This window comes from Scatophagus argus, chromosome 2 (genome assembly GCF_020382885.2).
Source record: "Scatophagus argus isolate fScaArg1 chromosome 2, fScaArg1.pri, whole genome shotgun sequence".
In the NCBI taxonomy this organism is placed as follows: Eukaryota; Metazoa; Chordata; class Actinopteri; family Scatophagidae; genus Scatophagus; species Scatophagus argus.
The window spans coordinates 11,904,919-11,927,422 of NC_058494.1; the positions used below are offsets into that span (position 1 = coordinate 11,904,919).

The 22,504-nt window shown below is 44.2% G+C and overlaps 7 protein-coding genes and 1 non-coding gene across 8 annotated transcripts; 5 read left to right on the top strand and 3 right to left on the bottom strand.

The window, feature by feature from the left end:
• The first annotated feature begins 680 nt into the window (after window positions 1–680).
• On the top strand, window positions 681–1,417 carry LOC124070039 (histone H1-like). Its single transcript, XM_046409655.1, has one exon. The coding sequence runs from the start codon at window positions 736–738 to the stop codon at window positions 1,360–1,362; it is 627 nt and encodes a 208-aa protein (XP_046265611.1). The 5' UTR covers window positions 681–735; the 3' UTR covers window positions 1,363–1,417.
• Window positions 1,418–4,196: 2,779 nt separating this feature from the next.
• LOC124070176 (histone H2A) lies at window positions 4,197–4,692 on the bottom strand. Its single transcript, XM_046409786.1, has one exon. The coding sequence runs from the start codon at window positions 4,630–4,632 to the stop codon at window positions 4,246–4,248; it is 387 nt and encodes a 128-aa protein (XP_046265742.1). The 5' UTR covers window positions 4,633–4,692; the 3' UTR covers window positions 4,197–4,245.
• A 275-nt stretch (window positions 4,693–4,967) lies between these two features.
• LOC124070227 (histone H3) lies at window positions 4,968–5,465 on the top strand. The gene has a single exon (XM_046409921.1). It carries the CDS (start codon window positions 5,009–5,011, stop codon window positions 5,417–5,419), a length of 411 nt encoding a protein of 136 aa, XP_046265877.1. The 5' UTR covers window positions 4,968–5,008; the 3' UTR covers window positions 5,420–5,465.
• Window positions 5,466–8,789: 3,324 nt separating this feature from the next.
• Window positions 8,790–9,145, top strand: LOC124070220 (histone H4). Its single transcript, XM_046409908.1, has one exon. The coding sequence runs from the start codon at window positions 8,812–8,814 to the stop codon at window positions 9,121–9,123; it is 312 nt and encodes a 103-aa protein (XP_046265864.1). The 5' UTR covers window positions 8,790–8,811; the 3' UTR covers window positions 9,124–9,145.
• Window positions 9,146–12,118: 2,973 nt separating this feature from the next.
• On the bottom strand, window positions 12,119–12,567 carry LOC124070206 (histone H2B 1/2). The gene has a single exon (XM_046409869.1). The coding sequence runs from the start codon at window positions 12,537–12,539 to the stop codon at window positions 12,165–12,167; it is 375 nt and encodes a 124-aa protein (XP_046265825.1). The 5' UTR covers window positions 12,540–12,567; the 3' UTR covers window positions 12,119–12,164.
• A 1,937-nt stretch (window positions 12,568–14,504) lies between these two features.
• LOC124053391 lies at window positions 14,505–16,409 on the top strand. Its single transcript, XM_046378492.1, has 2 exons — window positions 14,505–14,834; window positions 15,112–16,409. The coding sequence occupies exons 1-2, from the start codon at window positions 14,708–14,710 to the stop codon at window positions 16,407–16,409; spliced, it is 1,425 nt and encodes a 474-aa protein (XP_046234448.1). The 5' UTR covers window positions 14,505–14,707.
• Window positions 16,410–18,777: 2,368 nt separating this feature from the next.
• Window positions 18,778–18,968, bottom strand: LOC124053955. The gene has a single exon (XR_006842277.1). It is a non-coding gene; the product is annotated as a U2 spliceosomal RNA (small nuclear RNA).
• A 1,338-nt stretch (window positions 18,969–20,306) lies between these two features.
• Window positions 20,307–21,043, top strand: LOC124070058 (histone H1-like). Its single transcript, XM_046409693.1, has one exon. It carries the CDS (start codon window positions 20,380–20,382, stop codon window positions 21,004–21,006), a length of 627 nt encoding a protein of 208 aa, XP_046265649.1. The 5' UTR covers window positions 20,307–20,379; the 3' UTR covers window positions 21,007–21,043.
• Window positions 21,044–22,504: the final 1,461 nt, after the last annotated feature.

Consider the following 22,504-nt stretch of genomic DNA (forward strand, 5'->3'; position numbering starts at 1 on the left):
GCTTTAAAATACGTTTGAATGTCTGTACAATTTCTGGTAATCGGCTCAGTCTTTAATGCTGCTGACAGGAAAAAAAGTCAAGTACTCCAGAAATTCCAGAAGCTCAAATCCTCACTTGAAAGCATGAGCAGGACTGTAATTGTAGTGTAATGATGAATGTATTAAGAGCTCTGATAGGAAGTCTGGCACCATAAAGCTTCGGCCATCGTCAGTGTGTTTGCTGCTGCCAGAACAACTTCATTTTGTTACGACGTGATCACCAACTGATGGATGTTTTTACGTCGAGTCTCTGAACAAAAACTGGGAGCAACTGGAAAACGACTTCTGATGGAGCTCCGGTAAGTTTTAAAACATTTTAGGAGCGAAATGAGTGGGGAAAGTCGCCGAGCAGCGCTGGCCACGACGGTGAATGTGTGAGGTTTGCAGGCTCCCCAAACAAAATGCCGACAGCATCCGAGCTCTACATGACCTCAGTGCGAAGAGACACGAGTCCGCTATCGGCTCCCGTCACTGTCAGCCTTCAGCACTTCTCCCACGTTTAGTTTGGACTCTTTTATGGATGAGGAGAAAACACAAGTGACAGGACATTCACAGCGCTCCGAGGAGCCACGGCCTGACTTCACTCTCCACGGTTCTCATGGTGTGTTTAAGGTCCGCCTCCTGCTCCGGATTCCTCATCAGTTCAGTCAGACGCTCGTTGTCGTGAACACATCACTGAGGAAAAAAAAAATAAAAATGGCAGAAGTCGCTCCAGCTCCAGCCGCCGCTGCTCCGGCAGCCAAAGCGCCCAAGAAGAAGGCTTCCAAGCCGAGGAAGGCTGGCCCCAGCGTCAGCGACCTCATCGTGAAAGCTGTGGCCGCTTCCAAGGAGCGGAACGGCGTGTCCGCGGCCGCCCTCAAGAAGACTCTGGCTGCCGGAGGCTACGACGTGGAGAAGAACAAGGCCCGCGTTAAGATCGCCATCAGGAGCCTGGTGACTAAGGGAACTCTGCTCCAGACCAAGGGGACCGGGGCCTCCGGCTCCTTCAAGATGAACAAGAAGGCGGCTGAGCCCAAAGCAAAGAAGCCAGTCAAGAAAGCCGCTCCCGCTGCCAAGAAGCCCGCAGCCAAGAAATCCACAGCGGCTAAGAAGCCCAAAGCTGCGGCAGCAGCCAAGAAGGCAACAGCCACAAAGAAGTCCCCGAAGAAGGCCAAGAAAACCGCGACGCCCAAGAAAGTAGCCAAGAGCACCAAGAAGACTACCAAGAGTCCCAAGAAGGTGGCTAAGAAGGTGGCCAAGAAGCCTCCCGCAGCCAAGAAACCTGCAGCAAAGAAAGTTGCCAAGCCCAAAGCCAAGAAGGCAGCAGCACCCAAGAAGAAGTGAGCCCCGATCACTCTGAGGACTAAACATCCTGACCAAAGGCTCTTTTAAGAGCCACCCAAATCAGCTTTATTGAGCTCATTCCTGTTCCCCATGTTGTCATTCAAGCACATTTTCATTGTTTTGTTAGGATCACTTTGCTGATATTGACCTCTTTATGACATTAAAATATGAATCCACATTAGAACATTTGACAACAAAATCAGCCCCTTTGTCCCACAAATACTACAATGCTAACCTCCACTGGCCTTTCTGGAAGTTCACTTTGGGACTGAGCAACCAAACATGACTAAAGTGTCTTCTCTCCTGCTCAACAATATTCAGTAATTTGTTGAATGTGAACTTGTGGACACAGGAGGTCCAGGAAGACTGATCACGCTCCCATCTGTATACTTGGGGAGGCGGTTGAGTGGGTGGACAGTATTAAGTTCCTGGCAGGAAGTTGAAACAGACTGGACTGTCTTCTCAGCTGCTTGTGAACTTTTACAGGGCCACAATTGAAAGCATCCTGTGTCTTAGTGTGACTGTGTGATATGGCAGTTGCACAGGACAGGAAAGACTTAGCCCGGATGGTGAGGACAGCATAGGGGATTGTCGGCTGCTGTCTACCAGATCTGGACTCAGTTTACACTGCCCGAGTCCAGAAGAAGGCAAGACGCATTGCCACAGATCCCAACCACCCAGGCAACAAACTGTTTGTACCGCTTCCATCAGGAAAGCGGTACAGGAACATGAAAACCAGCACAAACAGACTCAGGGACAGCTTCTTCCCCAAAGCTGTAAAAGCAATAACCCCCCAGCAGTGATCACATCCCACCCCCGTACAGGACTTCACACGTACACCCTCCCCCGTCAAACCACATACCATAGACTGGCACTAAGTGCGCTTTATTTACCTCACTTGTATTTCGTATTTTTATATTTTTCTTAAGTGTGCAGTTTTAATTTTCTGCTCCAATTTATAAGTGTGCTTTTAAGCCGAGAATCTGCACAAAATTTCGTTATGCTTGCATAAGGACAATAAAGACTCTTGATTGATTCTTGATTATTGCTTCACGATGCACCACAGAGCAACACAGGAAGTCATTCCTGCCTGTCGCCATCAAACTGCCAAACTCAGCACTGTGACGGACACACTCACTTTATTTATACAATGTATGTAGTGTTTTTTACACATGTACATACCTGTATTTTTATTTATTTATTTTTTTTAAATGTGAACACATTGTAAATACCTGTACTTTGAAATTTTAGATTTATGTAAATACCTGTACTTTTAGATTTTCAATTTACACTTATTTTGTTTTGTTTATCCAATTTTTATACTTTTCAATTTTCACCTTTCTTGGTCGGGAATATTGCAAGTGCAATGTCTGTAAGAATAAGAATTTCCCTTCAGGGATAAATAAAGGAAATCTGATTCTGAAAGCATTGAAAAGAGTGGCACAGCCACTGCTGATCCTGTGCTGTTTTGGGTTGCCGCCACCACCACCACCATGTACTTTTTCATCAATGACTTGGCACACAAGACAACACACACACACAAGAAGTTCTTTGGAAGAAATGTAAATAAATCTCCACTAAACTCAAACTGGTCCTGTTGGCTTTCATGATTGTATGTGAAGAGCTACTATTTCCACAAGTGCTGCTCTTTAATGAGAGGTATTGGGTTATTTTGCCAAATGCATAAAAAAGTATCATTATAATTTCACCACTTACACTAATGTGTGTGTTTTATGAGTTGTTGTATGAGTAGGGTCTTCACACTGGCCAGTGTCCTAACAATTACAATTTAATATAATGTATTATTCATTTAATGAATTTTATATTTAGCCCTAACCCTAAACACCATCTCCCCCCGTCTTGAAATAGTGTGCATTTCACTTAACACACTGATCTGGTGATGACTGTGTGCAAAGTGTGGTCCTGAATTCTTAAAAATCCATTTGGGTGTCTGTAAGGTTTTCATTATCTGCTCCATTATTACAGCTGCTGAGGTGATATTTGATCAAACTGGCTTCATAAAGTCAACTTTATCTTGGCTGTCTCGACTAAACAAGTCAAAGAAACAGAGTAGCTGTTCCATCTAAAGACACTTATTTTGAAGGGGCAAAGACTGCTGTCTTTTAATTGTCAGTGTGTTTGTCCATTAATAGAAGTATTAACCTGTTCCTCACTAGGCCTCTTTTTGACAGAAGATAGCAATAAATAAATAAACATCAGAACAGAACAGAGTTTATTGCCATGTGGACAGATACACAGATAGATTTCACACACACATAATATATATATATACTTTTTTCCCCCCCAAGAGTCACAGATATCTCTGACAAACTGAACAATAACAGCAGCCCCCTCCAGTCACTGTGTGCTCAACTCCTGTAGCCTCAGTTTAATGAGCTGTGCTGAATTTACTGTTGCACAAACCTCCTGCACAGCTTTGGTATGAGTGTGGCAGTTCATACAGCTGTGATGCTGCCACCAGCTCGTACTCACTGGAGCACAGACACTGACAGATAATGTACAGGGAAACAGACATATGATTTCACCCCAGTATGGCAATAAAAACATGCATATTGCTGTGCACTGGTCATGTAGTAATGACAGAAAAGTACTGCCCAGCTTCACTTGGATTCGTTACTATGAAACGACTTGGCTTCTTTTGCCGATTTCTGCCGTGTTTAGCTGTAATCAATAACAGTGCTGTCACTTTACTGCTAAGTGCTGTGTGCTTAAGGACGTGATGCTGAAATGAAAGAACGCATGAAAAGGTACATGTTACAGTTTAGAAAGCATTCGTAGAGAGACGAGAGAAACATGACTCTTAAAGTTGAGTGTGTGGCTCTTAAAAGAGCCTTTTGTGGTTGTTTCCAGAGACGTTGAGGTTTACTTGGCCTTGACGGGCTTCTCGGTCTTCTTGGGCAGCAGCACAGCCTGGATGTTAGGCAGCACACCACCCTGAGCGATGGTCACTCCGCCCAGGAGCTTGTTGAGCTCCTCGTCGTTGCGGACGGCCAGCTGCAGGTGACGGGGGATGATACGGGTCTTCTTGTTGTCACGGGCGGCGTTGCCAGCCAACTCCAGGATCTCAGCGGTCAGGTACTCGAGCACAGCCGCCAGATAGACGGGGGCGCCGGCACCGACACGCTCTGCATAGTTGCCCTTACGCAGAAGCCTGTGAACACGACCGACTGGAAACTGCAGACCGGCACGAGAAGAGCGGGTCTTTGCCTTGGCTCTGGCCTTTCCTCCGGTTTTACCACGTCCGCTCATTTTGGAAGATACTTTCTCGAGTTTACGCTCAAAGAAACTGTAACTCCAAGCCCGCAAACCCTCCGCTTTATGTCTGCGCAGTGCGCGGGACGGATCCTACCAGACCAACCAGAAAAGGAGCTTCCATCAGAGGGCGGCCGCTCTGCATTTTGGCGAACTTTTTGAACTGATTTTCTCCAATGAGCAGCAGGGACTCGGGCGGTGGGTTGCTCCTCCAGGCGATGCTGAGCGTCAAGAGGAGCCCTTAACCAATCGAGAGCCGGAGGTTTGCAGCAGCGTCACTAACTCCCAGCCGACCCAACAGCTTAAGAGCAGCGTCGCCTCCTCTCTTGTCTTTACTATATTTTCTCGTGTTCACAGAAACGAAGAGGTAATAATGGCAAGAACCAAGCAGACTGCTCGTAAGTCTACCGGTGGCAAAGCCCCGAGGAAGCAGCTGGCCACCAAGGCTGCCCGTAAGAGCGCCCCGGCCACCGGCGGTGTGAAGAAGCCTCACCGTTACAGGCCCGGTACCGTGGCTCTGAGGGAGATCCGTCGCTACCAGAAGTCTACGGAGCTGCTGATCCGCAAGCTGCCCTTCCAGCGCCTGGTCAGAGAGATCGCTCAGGATTTCAAGACCGACTTGCGCTTCCAGAGCTCCGCTGTCATGGCTCTGCAGGAGGCCAGCGAGGCTTACCTGGTCGGTCTGTTTGAGGACACCAATCTGTGCGCAATCCACGCCAAGAGGGTCACCATCATGCCCAAAGACATCCAGCTGGCCCGTCGTATCCGCGGAGAGAGAGCTTAAACTGTCTGCTCCTGTACAAACCACAACGGCTCTTTTAAGAGCCACCTCACTCTTCTTTCAAGAGCTTTTCTTGTGTGTCTTGTTTGTGTGATGTTAACTACAGACTTTATTCTAATGTCAGGCTGGTCGTCGAATTGTGAAGCTGGTTGATAATATTAGCGGTTGTATGCCAGCTATCTAACTGTTGTGTCTGAGTCCTGTGGGATCAAAGCCCCCTTGTCTCTAGGACATTGTTGTCCACACCAGAACAAATGACCTGTACTGCACAGGGACACAGACCACACAGTCACTGACAAACAGACAGAGACTGCAGGGTGCATCTATGGAGTTTCAGCTTGATATTGTCACTCTCCTGTCCAGCACAAACTGCCCACCTACCTGCATTAGCTTTTAGATTTTTCTTACGGTTGTTTACATGCTGTTTATGAACAAACACGTCACAGTCACTATCTCACAACTTTTGTTGGTTATTAGTGATAAGTCTCTGAACAGCAGCCACTGGTCTCTTCCCTCTTCACTTTACACTTGCTTCATCATCACCATTCAACATACTTTTTGTATTTTGCACATCGTTTCATTCCTACCTGTGTTTTTGCTCTTTTGCTCATTTGAGCACCTGATTAAAAAGGTAATGCAGTCTTTTATGTGTCTTATTAATATTCTCGTATCTGAGTCAAACTTCACATTAGCTTTTGATCTAGCTGCTGCTTTTTTGTTTATATTTCCTCGTTTATCGTGTAATTTTCAGCTTCTTTATTGTCTGCCATTTTATCTCTCTCTGTGCCGTGATCTGATATTGTTTGCGATGAAATCTTCCTTTAACATAAGATAAGATTATATGAACTTTATTGATCCCACAGTGAGGACATTCACTTGTTGTGGCAGCTCCCAAGAACAGAAAAGAGTGCAAAAACAGAGGGTGAGAGGTGTTGTCCATGATGGGTGTCAGCTTGGCTAACATCCTCCTCTCACCCACCTCCTCCACGGAGTCCAGTGGGCATCCCAGGACAGAGCTGGCCCTCCCGACCAGCTTATTTAGTCTCTTCCTGTCCCGGTCCGTGCTGCCACAGAGTCATAAAAAGTCCTTGCAAAAAGTCCTGCACACCCCAAAGGACCTCAGTCTCCTCAGAAGGTGGAGGCGACTTTGGCCCTTCTTGCACAGGGTATCTGTGTTATGTGACCGGTCCAGTTTACGGTTGAGGTGGACAGCCAGAGACTTAAAACTGTCCACCATCTCAATGTCCGAGCCCTGGATGTTCACCGGTGTGAGTGGTAATGTCCTTCTCCGGAAGTCAATCACCATCTCCTTTGTTTTACTGGTGTTTAAGCACAGGCGGTTGCGCTCTGGCAATGAAACAACAAGTCTGACTACATAAACTTCATTTTCAGTTTCCCGTATACCTGACACTCAGGTGTCGTTGTAGATTCTTTAGGAAACACCTGGAAACATTTTCAAACAATTCTGACACATTTTCATGATTTTTCCTGCTGTTAAAAATGAGTTGCAAGAATGTTGCGGCCCGTGCAAACAGGCTAATAGAGAGAGGAGACACAGTCACAGTAAGACAACGGAGCTCATTGTGGACTTCAGGAGGGAGAGAGGAGGCACGCATGCCCCCATACACATCAACGGGATGACGGTTGAACGTGTCTCCAGCTTCAAGTTCCTGGGGACCTGCATCTCAGAGGACCTGACCTGGACCACCAACACCTCCAGCCTTGTGAAGAAGGCTCACCAGCCCCTCTTTTTCCTGAGGACACTGAAGAAACACCATCTGTCTTCAGCCATCCTGGGGAACTTTCACCGCTGTGCAATTGAAAGTATCCTGACCAGCTGTGTCACAGTATGGTACGGGAACTGCTCGGTTGGAGACCGCAAGGTGCTACAACGAGTGGTGAAAACCACCCAGCGCATCACAGGGACTTCACTTCCAGCCCTTGAAGACATCCAGAGGAAACGCTGTCTGCGTCGAGCTCGCAGCATCCTCAAGGACTCCTCCCACCCTGCTCGTGGTCTGTTTGCACTCTTGCCATCTGGCAGGCGCTTCATGAGCCTCAAGGCCAGGACCAGCAGCAACAGCTTCTTCCCCAGGGCTGTCTCTTTACTGAATTCAGCTCCACACTAACACCTTCACCCTACACCACACTCCACTACACCACCCTATCCTAACTGAGTACTACGTACTGAGTGTTGCACTAGTTCCTCTACCTCACTGTTAATATAGTTAGCCTACTGCCTATCGCTGTACACCATATTGTCCATTGCACTAGTGATTTATAGTTAATTTAACATCTGTAAATATCATTTGTAAATTGTGCTATAGTTTCCGCCTACACTGGAGGCACATTTAAGCACATATCCACCTGTATAATATGTTCATAGTACTTAGAATCTCTGTATGTTATGACAACTACCTGTATATCATGTTTATATTATATCTGTAGCATAGACACCTGTACATACCCTGTACATACTGTAAATTATTGTATATCTAGCACTTACTGCTTATTGCACTTCTGGTTAGATGCCAAACTGCGTTTCGTTGCATTGTACTTGTACATGTGTAATGACAATAAAGTTGAATCTAATCTAATCTAATCTAATCTAATCTATGCAGTGGTGTTCAACGAATGAATTGTCAAAAAAAAGTCAAAAATATATGCCATTCACGTGACTTTTGGCAAAGATACACAGCAGGTAAAAGAAATAAAAAAATACATCTCAGCACTTAAATCAAGTGAGTGAGTGAAGAGAAACAGGTTCAGCACTGGACAGAGACAGCAGCTACCGGGAAGCTCCAGCTGCACTCACCTGGGAGAGCTGAGACACAGCTGCAGCCAATCACAAAGCATCCTGCTACACTACAGAAGGAGTTCACCTGTTTAGAGAAGAGCACCACCAACAGGCGCTATCGTATAATGTCACTTTAACACGCAGGAAATTGTTCTAGTAAATAATAGCACCAAGTTTAATAGAAATAACGTCTGAGGCAAATAATATGGAACGTGTGAAGGTACATACTGTGTTTTATTTATATACTTTATAATTAATGACAAGATAAACAAACTCCACAAGAAATAATAAAGGCACAGAAAAGCTAGAACAAAAGACAGAAACCTACAGTCATCTCTTCTGATTTAACTGTATGCAGTCACATTATTGTTCTTCGGATTTTACTGATGTACAATTTTACTTTGAGTACAAGCTTTTAGGAAAAGCGATAGTGAACAATGTTAAAGGACACATGTCGTTTCCAATGTGCTGGTGTTCAGTACGCGGTGCTCGAAGAGGAGAGGCCGCCTCTGTTTCCTTTTACGTCCTCAGAGACGAGCTAAATTGCCGCGTGTGGAGGCGCTTTGCATTACTCTGTGTTCATCAGCGTATAGTAAGAATGAGTGGAAGAGGCAAAGGCGGAAAAGGACTCGGAAAAGGAGGCGCTAAGCGTCACCGTAAAGTCCTCCGTGATAACATCCAGGGAATCACCAAGCCCGCTATCCGCCGTCTGGCCCGCCGTGGTGGAGTGAAGCGTATCTCTGGTCTGATCTACGAGGAGACCCGCGGTGTGCTGAAGGTTTTCCTGGAGAACGTGATCCGTGATGCCGTCACTTACACTGAGCACGCCAAGAGAAAGACCGTGACTGCCATGGATGTGGTGTATGCTCTGAAGAGGCAGGGCCGCACTCTGTACGGCTTCGGCGGCTAAACACACCAACTTCTCATCTGTTAACATCAAAGGTCCTTTTAAGGGCCACACACAGTCTTTATAAAGAGACGATATTCCTGTTGTTTTTTAATTCCTCGTTTCTTTTCTTTTGCTTAATACAATTTATACACGTTTACGTTGTGCTCTAGACTCCATTCATTATAGACATTCTCGTGGTTAAATGATTTACGATTTTCCTGATCTTTTGTTAACTAAATTTCTGTTATCATTACTTGTTACTATAGGAGGATGGGTGGCAGTTACTTATGCAAGCTTAATACACGTTATATATGTAAGGCCTGCCTGTGCTAATGTCAGCCTGTTGTTCATAATGTGATGGCTTGCTTGCACTTGAGCCACTCTGTTGTCCAAACAAACAGTGAGCCACAGTGATCAGAGTACAGGTGAGTTGAGGTACTCTGTGATGTCCATGCACAGATTATAAAGCTGTTGATGGGGAAACATCTACTAAATATGTGTTAAATGGATTGGACTGGTCAGTGAACACCAACACCATCCACAGGAAAACGCAGTTGTATGTACTTCCTGCTCTGCTACTGATGTTCTCCCAGACTGTGGTGGCCAGTGGTACCACCACGGTAACTTAGTCTGTCAACATAGCCTGGTTGGGAGTGGGCCTGAACCGTTTCCTTATTCACCGAGTCTCTGTCGAACCTGCAAACTTTGTGAAAAAGGCCTGTCCGTTTCTGGAGGGCCCTGTAGATGAAGAAGTGATTGTGTCAGATGAGGATTTTCCCAGCATGTTTGGATAATTTTTCGTGCTCTCCCAACTTTTTATTTCAGAGTTACCGTTTTTCGTTACAGTCACTGCAATACATTCACAACCTCATCTGTCCTCACATCACCCACCGTGGCCATGCACTCACCACCGAACAAATACGAAAAATTGCGTTGATCTATGCTTTTTTGCAAACCGGAGTGTTCTGTACAACATTGGAGATGCAGAGCACATAAGTCAGGCAACTGTTTGCAGAGCTGTCAGAAAAGTGTGCCTCACTCTGAAACGGTTTCTCTCACTTTTTGTTGTTTTTCCTGGCCACAAGCCTGTGAGAGCCATCAAAGAAGAGTTCCATGGAACTGCGGGTAAACAATTTCAAATGAATAATAACTTTTCTCTTAATAACATGTTGCTGTGACCTCTGGGAGCAAAAATTTGAATGTCTTTTGGGATTTCCAAATTGATTGATTGGCTGCATTGAAAGTTTCCTATCACTGCTCCTTCAGAAAATAAAGGAGATCATGTGAATTGGAAGTCCTTCCACAGCATTAATGTGCAGCTCACATAATCACAAAGGTGGAAGCCAAGTGACCTGGGTCTGTGCATGACTCCTGCATATATCGAGAGTCTACTCTGAGCAACAGACTGGACTGTGGCAAGTGGCCTGAAACATTGCGCTGGTGGCCGTTTGTCACTATAAAGATCTTTGTCTAGTTTGTCTGTGAAAAATATCAATACTAAATAAATGTGACTTTACTTGCCGGAGAGATTGAGGGCTTCCTTCTGGGTCACAACCCCTTACCCAGACCCTCAACCAGGCCCCCAGCAGCACTTCAATGTGGCACACAGCAGGACAAGATCCAGGGCAGAGATGACTATAGGCCTGTTGAAAGCCCGATTCTAGTGCTTGCATCATCTCGGAGTAACCCCTGAGAGAGCCTGTGACATAATTGCGGCATGTATTATTCTCCATAATATTGCGACTATTAGAGGAGATAGAAGACCATGAGTAGGATCTCATCCACCTCCCAGAAAACCAAGATGAAAGAAATAAATTTTGAACACATGTAAATACCTGTACTTTTAGATTTTAGATTTGTACTTATCTTGTTTATCCTATTTTTATACCTTTCACTTTTCTTTCTGGGTCGGGAATACTGCAAGTGCAATGTCTGTACGGAAAAGAATTTCTCTTAAATAAAGGGGATAAATAAAGGAATTCTGATTCTGATTATGATCAATCACAGATCTCATATGCAATAATCATTTTCCGGGTTAAATCAATAAAAGATCAACCACATAGAGTAAAGGACCACACTGCCGCACATTCATTTTATTTAGTCTTCCTTATATCCTACAGACAGAGAGAGGGACAAAGAGAACAAAGAGAACTGCACACCCACCTCTAACTTATAAGTATCTCGATTTCCAGATCTGCCTTTGGGATCTGGCGGTCTATCAGTCCTCATTCTGTTGGCTATTCAGGAGTCAAATGTTAACTTCACCACATTAATTAATGAAACATTACAGAGAACACAAACATCATGCAGGGATGAAAGAGTTGGACAGTATTAAATAGCTTAAGAAGTTCAACATGTGAAATGTTACCAAGGTGAGATACAACCAGGCACGTTATGTTTCCGCCTCACCTGATTGAATTAAATTTTTATATTTCATTTTCACTTGCCTCCAAGTACGATTTTCACCTCCTTGGTTGCACCTACATGAACAGAGGGTCGATACCATTTTTTACATGAAATATTTTAAGTGCGATTAAACCCAAAACTTAAGCATCGACCTGAGCACTGATTATTTTTCCCCCTCTTTCTTTCTGCTGCAGTGTTACCTTTTTTGGAATATATATGTTCATATTCACCGTACGCCTCCATCAAAATTTCTAGCTCCAGAGGTGAAAAATACATCGAGTGAACTAATGCAAACGAGCCGTGTTGAAACAGGAAACTGTGGCTTTGTCAACTCAAAGTTAATGTTCATACTCAGTTTGTTGAACCTCCTTCATGAAATGGACCCTAGAACATCAACTTCCAAACCCCACAGTAACCTTTTTTCCATACCTGCAAACTTCTCATCTGGATTAATTATCCTGTGACAGCTGTTTTTACCTCCATGAATATTAGAGAAGAGTATCCTATCAAAAGAAGAGATTAAAATACTGCCGTTGTTTACAGAGACATTCTTTAAGTTGATGCATTCAATTTTACCCCGCAGGAATCATCTGTACTTTACAGAGAAGTGGTGGCTCTTAAAAGAGCCGTTGGTTTGTCACAAGACAGATGGTTGTTTACTTGGAGCTGGTGTACTTGGTCACAGCCTTGGTGCCCTCAGACACGGCGTGCTTAGCCAGCTCACCGGGCAGCAGCAGACGCACTGCGGTCTGAATCTCCCTGGAAGTGATGGTGGAGCGCTTGTTGTAGTGAGCCAGACGAGAAGCCTCAGCAGCAATGCGCTCGAAGATGTCGTTCACAAAGGAGTTCATGATGCTCATGGCCTTGGACGAGATACCGGTGTCAGGGTGGACCTGCTTCAGCACCTTGTACACATAGATGGCGTAACTCTCCTTCCTGGTCTTTCTCTTCTTCTTGCCTCCTTTACCGGCAGTTTTAGTCACTGCCTTCTTGGAGCCTTTCTTCGGTGCAGACTTGGCTGGTTCAGGCATCTTGATTCTCCCTGATTAACACAGCGATAAAGATAGACACATTGGCTACAGCAACTGCTCTTATATGGACTGCATGCAAATACGACTGTGTAGTTACCCTCCTGCAATTGGTTGACCTGCTCAAGGGGGGGTTGGAACTTGTGCGAGCCTGTCGAGGGTTGTGTTTCCATGGCAACTTTGACTCACGAAATATGACGCGCTTTCTCGAGACAGATTGCGTCTTAACCCTCTACTGCATAGCGTTGCTCTGAGGCAACAAACCACATTTTCATGCCTCACACTGGCCCTTTTAAATAAAACAAAACTTTTCTTTCAAATAATGCTACCAGACACATCTCTGTCCAATAAAATGATGAGTTGAAGGTCGTGTGACTTTCATTTGGGAGGGTGGGGACCCCTTTCTCCAAGCAGCACTACAGGAGAGACATCTCCATTAGAAGGTAAGATAAAGATCACTATTATGCATGTCTATATTGAAATAAATGTATATAAAAAATACTTGCATGTGCATGAATATGTAAAGAAGTATATTTGATCATTTGTTCTACTTTTTTTAATTTATTTATACAGTAAAACTGTTAATTTTCATTCGTTGCCTCAAGGCAACACTGTGCAATTAGCCTAATTTTTTTCATGCAATATAATGCATTAACACGTGTGTGTAGACGTGAGTTTGTGTGCATTTATATGATCATAGTCAATGTTTTTTACTTTACAATCTACTGATAATTACAGGAAAAGGACGTAAAAACATTTTATAGAAGGAAACCAAGGGAATGTGCAGTTAGGGACAGTTATTGTGTGTGTGTGTGTGTGTGTGTGTGCATGTGTGTGTGCGTGCATGCATGCATGCAAGTCTTCCTGTTGCATTTATTTCTTTTAAATATTTTTTTCATTTTTCTTCTTTTCAGAAGAACACCAGCCACAAGATAGTGACCCTAAGGAAGATGGAGATTCAGATGAAGAGGAGGGTGAAGTGTGTCACCTCCCAAGATGGAGAAAAGTACACAACTCTATCGATGCCTACCCAGACTGGCATGGCCAACTGACAAAAGCTGATGACATCCTGTCCCCCTTCCAATACTTCAGAAAGTTCTTCTCTGAAGACATTCTTGAAGTTATAGTACAGGAATCCAATTTATACGCATTTCAGTGTGACCCTAAACCTTACCACCAACGGGTTAGAGCAGTTCCTCGGTACCGTGGTCTACATGTCCCTCTTTGGCCTTACAGCAACTCTGTTGATGCAGGGTGCCAGGGTGCAATGGTACACCAAAAGCAATGTGCCACAAATGCAATGTGCACCTCTGCTTCACCTCCGACCTCAACTGCTTCCTGAGGTTCCACACTGAATGAACAAGACGGATCCCTGATCAAATTTTGAATGTATTTTGGTGTTTTATTGTTCTATGAAATGTTTACATTGTTTGTTTGTGGTTTGTTTATTTGTTCATGCTTGATGTATTGATAAAACTTATCATAGACTAACTGTGACTAACTGTGTGTTTGACTACCCTCGTTGCACAATGTTGCCTTGAAGCAACAAACCTATATCTCTTTGGGGGGGGGTTGGGGGTCAAATTTTATGATTGATATATTATTAGGGACCCCATGGCTCCCACAAAATAGGGTGAAATATTTTTTTTCCCAAAAATTAAAAAGTCATGCAGTAGAGGGTTAAGGAAGGTCGTCAAGGAAAGACGCGGTCAGACCGTGAGTTAATTAATATCATTTGTCCAGAAGAGTGTAGTTTAAGTAATGTAATATCTGTTTTGTTTTTTGTTTTGTATTGTTTTTTTTGTTTTTTAAATTTAATGCGTGCAATGCACTGGAAGTCCCAGGATTTTTCTGCCAACCTTAAAGTCCCAGAGACTAGTCATTTGGCGCAACTGCTTTCCCACACTACTCTAATCACCCTTTTTGTTATGGTAATGAGGTTATAATGGTTATAGTGGTTATATGCCTTGACACCTACATCTATTCTTACTGCTGGGTGAGGGGATCACACCTTCCAATGGTCAAGTCATATTGGCTACTTCTGTAGGAATGTGAGAATGAGGATTAAAAATGTGTGAATGTGGGATGGATAAATACCAGTGCACACAGACTGCTGCTTCAGTTCCCTCAAGAATTATTTAGTGGAAGAAGCTCCTCTACAAGAAACGAAGATGCAGAGATTCAACACTCAACAGGCATTGGGAATGATCCTAGATGGACTGAACCCTTGTGACTCGGATGGAGAAGACATCAACCTTCAGGAGGATTCAGACTACGAGCTGTCTGAGTCATCTTCAGGTAAGATTTCATTTCATATTATTTCAGTGAGGAAGTTGGAACATACGGTATAGTACCATGTAAATAGAGCCTCCATTTTGCTTCTGAGTGTGGACTGCCATCAGTTTTGTTTTATTCTACTTCTCCTGAGGTGTCTGCACCTTAGCCAACCTATTTGAGATGTTCTGGGATTATTATTATTATTATTATTATTATTATTATTATTAGCTTATATGCTTGTATTTGTGATATCATTTGACTTTCCCATTGCTCATAATTACATTTTTTCATATGACAGATGAGAAGACTGCTCCCCAACCAAAAAAGAGAGCTAGGCTGGGGACTGATGTGGCAGAGACTGCAAAAGATGGCACCGTATGGCATGAAGAACAGGTGGGAACGGGTCCACATTTCACCCCACCATCGCCATACAGTGCAGATGGAGAGCCAACAGCTAAGGCCAGGAGATCAATCACAAGTCGTCTTCAGAGCTTCCTGTGTTTCATCACTTTGGACATGCTTGATATCATTCGAGACTGTACAATTCAACATGCAAAGCAAACAGAGCATGCGGAGTGGTTCATGGGCGTCCCTGAGCTAATGGCCTTTATTTCCATCACCATCATGCGTGGAATCATCAGGGTGCCATCATTGCGTGACTGCTGGTCAAAAACCCTGGGGAGCACACAGATCATCGAAACCATGTCCCGAGGGCGTTTCCAAAACATCATGCATCACCTACGCTTTGATGACCGAGACACCCGCACAGAGCGAGCACAGACCGATAAGTTTGCTGCAATTTCAGACATATGGGGATGGTTTGTCAGCAACTGCATCACATCCTACATCCCTGGTCGACACATCACCATCGACGAACAACTTTTCCCATCCAAGACTCGCTGCTGTTTCCTACAGTACACTGCATCTAAACCAGACAAGTTTGGGATCAAGTTTTGGGTGGCATGTGACTTGAAAACCAAATACGTCTGCAACATCCTCCCATATCTTGGCAAGGACCCCACTCGGCCTCGTGGGGAGAGAGTGTCTGAGAGTGTAGTCATGAGGCTGATGGAACCATTCCTGGACGAGGGCAGAAATGTCACCACGGACAATTTCTGTCTGTCACTTGCAAAACGCCTACTTAGCCGGAATACAACCATCCTCGGCACAGTCAACAAGATTCGCCAAGAAATTCCACTATCAACTCGACAGATGCACCGCAAGGAATTTACCACCCAAGCGTTTTCAACCACTGGTGCCACACTGACTGTGTATGCGCCCAAGCCAAAGAAGACTGTATATGTTCTCAGCAGCATGCACAGCACGATTCAGACAGAGGATACCACCAAAAAGAAGCCAAACACCATCACACTCTACAACACAACAAAGTGCGGCGTCGATGTCATGGACCAGATGGTGCGGGAGTACACTGTCCGCGCAGGAACACGGCGCTGGCCAGTAGCAGTGTTCTATAACATGATAGAAGAACATGTAAGAACAATCATGCAGCTGTGCGCTGTGTTGACTGCTACCGTTACACATGTGGGAAATGCCGAAAGGAGCAATGGCAGTGCCAGGATTGCGAGTGATTGCTGAAATGTATTTCACTCATAATGCATGTTTTTTCATTCTTTGTGTGATTTTTCATCCTTTGTAAATATGCTTGGTTTTCTTTTTTTTTGCACACAACTGGGGAAGAAGTTGCTTTTTCATTCTTTGTAACTATGTTGTTTTTTAACAATAAATGTCATTGTGTTGATCCCTTCCATCCGATTGATCATTTCCACTGCATACAGCGTGTGTGTTTGATGGGGAGTTTAATAAAAATAAAATAAAATAAAAATAAAAAATAAAGTTACATATAAATGCAAAAACACATGCATGCACACACACATACAAATCCACTGTATGTGCATAAACCCGCCATATGGACACACACAAACAAATGCAAAAACACAGACACACAGACAGACACACACAACTTATCTCAGAACTAAAGGATTGCTCTCCTGAGCTGTGAGGTGTGTCCCCTCCCCCACACAGGTTGAAGTGCCTCCAGCCGTGAGCTGCTAATAGCCACATTTCCATAACAAAAGGGAATATCCACGGGGGGGCCTTTAGTCATTTGGCTTTCTTGTGGGCATTTTAGGTAGAAAAGCCAAATGGCTCTTCTCTGGGACTTCTAGTGAAAGAACGTAAAGGCAGTAGGAAATCAATAGCAAAAGAATGTATCTTCAATCATACATTCATCAGTGATGAAACTGATCTGATATCAACAGGTCAATGATTCCTGTCTGCTGGGCCTTAAATATATAAAAGTATATGAGCTTTTTTGCCGCTTGATTGCTCAGCAGGAGAGACTGAACAAAAGAGTTGCTTATTGTCAGCCCAAACAGCATTTTGGGCTGAGGGAAGGAGGACCTGTACTATGGATACACCGGTCCTAATAAATATAGGCCACGCATCATACATGTCCTTTGAGTTTTCTTTATTGGGTTCTCATTCTCTCCTCCTTCAGCAGACACTGTGAAAACTAGGAAAACAGATTCAAATGAATAAACAAAGGTTTCTCACTTTGTCTCAGTTCTTAATGAAAATGTCCATGTTAAAGTCCAAACATGTTAGCGTGACAAAAATATAACAAAACAAAGAAATCAATGGAAACTGTGTCACGTGGTTCACACCGACCAACAATAGCTACACTGCAAACCAAATAAAGTACAATTATCGTGTGCACATGTCGAACCGCATGAAGATTAATGCATGTCCCTCCATGTTAGTTGACCCATAGTGCTCTGGTCTTAACTATTATTAAACTCTTCATCAAACTAAAACTTACAAATACAGAAACAATTGCAGGCACGTACCCTTAATTCTAATCTATTTTAGCCAAGAGTCTTACTGCCTTTACCTCTGAATCTCTTATTTATATTTTTAATCAGATTTTGTCACCTCATGAACTCGTGATAATAAGTATTCACTGGGACTGGTTTATGTGACAGTTACATGTACTGCACAAGAAGATGGAGAAAGATCCACAATCAAGCTGGTGTTTTCTGGAGGAGCTGGGTCTGTGAATATTTTCCAATTGTGCACCTTGTCAACTTTCTACCTGCTGACTTTTTTGTTAAAGTGGATGACTTGGCTCTTGGAAACCCCTGGGTCTTAAGACAGATTGTCAAGATCTTACCAGAAAATAAAGGACTAGTCCAAAGTGTCCTAATGACAACCAGCACATGTATTGTTATGAGCCTTCCAAGCCACAGAGAAAGAGATGAACTTCGTCTGCTGAAGTTTTTGTGGTTAAAGAAATTGAACATATGATTACACGCTATCAACAAAAATACTGGGGCATCTGACCACTACACCACCTTCCAAATACATAGACATATATGTAAAATGGAGTTGGTCCACCCCATTTGGAGTGTTTCTGTGGGAACTTTTGTCCATTGATGCAGCAGAAGATTTGTGGCTTCAGGCACAGATTTTGGATGGACAGTTCTGGCTCACAATCTCTGTTCCAGTTCATCCCAAAGATCGCCGGCAAAGAGAAAAAAAGCAATATATAAAATATCAGTGAGTGTGAAGGAGAGGGAGAAGAAGAAGAAGAAGAAGAAGAAGAATCAACTTTATTGGCAGTATATATATTTTTACATACACACACTGAATTCGTCTTCTGCATTTGACCCATCCTTAGTTGAACACACACATGCAACACCCAGCAAATTACATGCAGTGAAACACACACAGGAGCAGTGGGCAGCATCAAGCGCCCGGGGAGCATATTGGGGGGGTTAAGTGCCTTGCTCAAGGGCACATCAGCCGGCTAATGGAGGGGGGGAGTATTTTTCGCATTAATCACTCCACCACACCCAAATTTTTCCTGCCCGTCCGGTGGGGGAATCGAACCGGTGACCCTCCGATCACAAGCCGCTTCTCCAACCTCTAGGCCACGGCTGCCCCAAATCTGTGCACCGTTCCCGGCAGCGCTGCAACACCGGGTCAATGCGTGGAGCGAACGGAGCAAGCCCCTTTTTCGGCTCCCAGTGCTAAAAATCCATTTAATATGCTGTCCCCTTATAGAGGACGTATCAGATATTAAACTGATAAGAACAGATACTACACTTGATCTTAGCCAAAAGGCCGAGAAGCGGAGAGTTAAACATGCAATTTTGCCGGGTGTTGCATGTGTGTCCAACTAGGGATGGGTCAAACGCAGAAGACAACTTCAGTGTGTGTATGTAAAAATATATATACTGCCAATAAAGTGATTCTTAATTCTTAAACATTGAGCCTATCCCAATCGCAGGGCTGACACACAAAGACAAGACAATCACACACACTTACACACTCACACTCAAAGGCAATGTAGAGTGGCCAAGGACTCAGTCCAGAATGTGGGATTGTGGGAGGATGCCGGAAAACCCACGCAGGCACTTGTAAACCCGGGAGCCTAACCCTCTTTCTGTGAGGCAACAGTGCTACCCGCTAACCACTGCACCACTTCCCTGTAACAAAGGGAAAATAATGCATATCTTTTCATATATATGCCTCTTAAAATCCTCTCACCATGAAATTTTGATAGTTGTAACTATAACTATAGTATTTTCCATATTGCTTTCAATAATCTTACATAAAAAAGTATGACTCAGGGTAGAAGTAGTATGCAAATAAATTTTGCACATTCATCCACTGACACTGACTGATACAGCAGGTCCAAAGTGCATATCTGAATTAAGGTGACAGTAAAAAAACACAAATAGTCCAGAAATTCCAGAAGCCCAAATCCTCACTTTCAGCATCAGCAGAAGACTGCAACTGTTGTGTGACACTTAACGAAGTATTCAGCAACGATTAATACATCAACAAAGCAGCTGTTACATTGAATTACAACTATTATACTGCCTAAAACATTTGCCTTTTAATTGTCAACGTGTATGTTACATTTCATTATTGAAAGGAGTCTTGGATAGAAGAAATGTTCATAAACACGTCGAGCAGCTCTGATAGGAAGTCTGGCGCCATAAAGCTTCGGCCATCGTCAGTGTGTTTGCTGCTGCCAGAACAACTTCACTTTATTACGACGTGATCACCAACTGATGGATGTTTTTACGTCGAGTCTCTGAACAAAAACTGGGAGCAACTGGAAAACGACTTCTGATGGAGCTCCGGTAAGTTTTAAAACATTTTAGGAGAGAAATGAGTGGGGAAAGTCGCCGAGCAGCGCTGGCCACGACGGTGAATGTGTGAGGTTTGGAGGCTCCCCAAACAAAATGCCGACAGCATCCGAGCTCTACATGACCTCAGTGCGAAGAGACACGAGTCCGCTATCGGCTCCCGTCACTGTCAGCCTTCAGCACTTCTCCCACGTTTAGTTTGGACTCTTTTATGGATGAGGAGAAAACACAAGTGACAGGACATTCACAGCGCTCCGAGGAGCCACGGCCTGACTTCACTCTCCACGGTTCTCATGGTGTGTTTAAGGCCCGCCTCCTGCTCCGGATTCCCCATCAGTTCAGTCAGACGCTCGTTGTCGTGAACACATCACTGAGGAAAATAAAGTAAAATGGCAGAAGTCGCTCCAGCTCCAGCCGCCGCTGCTCCGGCAGCCAAAGCGCCCAAGAAGAAGGCTTCCAAGCCGAGGAAGGCTGGCCCCAGCGTCAGCGACCTCATCGTGAAAGCTGTGGCCGCTTCCAAGGAGCGGAACGGCGTGTCCGCGGCCGCCCTCAAGAAGACTCTGGCTGCCGGAGGCTACGACGTGGAGAAGAACAAGGCCCGCGTTAAGATCGCCATCAGGAGCCTGGTGACTAAGGGAACTCTGCTCCAGACCAAGGGGACCGGGGCCTCCGGCTCCTTCAAGATGAACAAGAAGGCGGCTGAGCCCAAAGCAAAGAAGCCAGTCAAGAAAGCCGCTCCCGCTGCCAAGAAGCCCGCAGCCAAGAAATCCACAGCGGCCAAGAAGCCCAAAGCTGCGGCAGCAGCCAAGAAGGCAACAACCACAAAGAAGTCCCCGAAGAAGGCCAAGAAAACTGCGACGCCCAAGAAAGTAGCCAAGAGCACCAAGAAGACTACCAAGAGTCCCAAGAAGGTGGCTAAGAAGGTGGCCAAGAAGCCTCCCGCAGCCAAGAAACCTGCCGCAAAGAAAGTTGCCAAGCCCAAAGCCAAGAAGGCAGCAGCACCCAAGAAGAAGTGAGCCCCGATCACTGAGGACTAAACATCCTGACCAAAGGCTCTTTTAAGAGCCACCCAAATCAACTTTATTGAGCTCATTCCTGTTCCCCATGTTCTCATTCAAGAACATTTTCATTAATAGGATCACTTTGATTCAAGAGGAAGGAGACAACAGTCAGGAAGAAGTGTAAATAAATAAATAAATAAACTAACTAACTCAACCTGGTCCTGTTGAAGAGCTGCTATTTGCACAAGTGCTGCTCTTTAATGAAAAGTATTGTGTTCTGTGTCTTCACACTGGTCAGTATCCCTTTATGAATATAAAGGGAGTAATTACTTACAATCAATTTTATATTTACTGATGCCAAAACACCATCTCTCCCTGTGTTGAAATAGTGTGCATTTCATTTTGCACACTGATTTGGTGATGACTGATATAACAGGTGCAAAGTGTGGTCCTGAATTCTTTTAAATCCATTTGGGTGTCTGTAAAGTTTTCATAATCTGCTCCTTTATTACTGCTGCTGAGGTGATACTTGATCAAACTGGCTTCATAAAGTCAACTTTATCTTCTGTATGTCCACTAAACGTGTATATGTATGTCGCTGTCTTTTAATTGTCAGTGTGTTTGTCCATTAATAGAAGTATTAACCTGTTCCTCACTAGGCCTCTTTCTGACATTCAAATATAAAATCACATTAGAAGATAGTAAATATCTTCTAATAATCTTCTAAATATCTTCTTCACTTGTCCCATAAATATCAGAAGAAAAAAGAGTTTAGTGCCATTTACACCGATTCTTTCCCTCCTTCATGTCCTGTGCCACCAATCTGACAGTGCCAGCCAAAGATGCTGTTATTCAAACAGAGTGCTGATGCTCACAGGTCTGTGGTGTCTCAGGTTTTAGCCTGTGTCCACCTGCTTGAACAGAGCAATGTTGTAACTTGTCAAAAGTTATTGCAACCACTTGCCTTTGTGGAAGTTGGATGAGAAGCAAAACATCACTTTCTGTTCAATAGCATTACTGCATAGTTATTTGATCATGAATTATTTGCAGTAAGACATGCAGATGACTTTTGTAACAGTAAACTTTCCCCTGAACTACCTTAACACTTTCAGTGTGTTGTCACTGTCAAACACGGGACAAATTTCACAAATACTCAAACTTGTAGTGCTGCGGGTTTGACTCCCAGCTTTCAGTTCTCCACAGGACCCACAAACAGATTTTAAGTGACTGCAGTTTGACTTTACAGTCACTGTGGAAAACCCAGGGTTGTGACTGCATGATGTCCTGAGGTGTCCTGATGAAACGAAAAGCTTGAAACTGACTCGCAACTTCTTTCCTCATATCAGCTTGCATATTTTTTCCCCCAACACTCACGAATATCTCTGAGAAGCTGAACAATAACAGCAGCCTCCTCCAGTCATTGTGCTCAACTCCTGTAGCAACCGCGGCCGAGAGGTTGGAGAAGCGGCTTGTGATCGGAAGGTCACCGGTTTGATTCCCCCACCGGATGGGC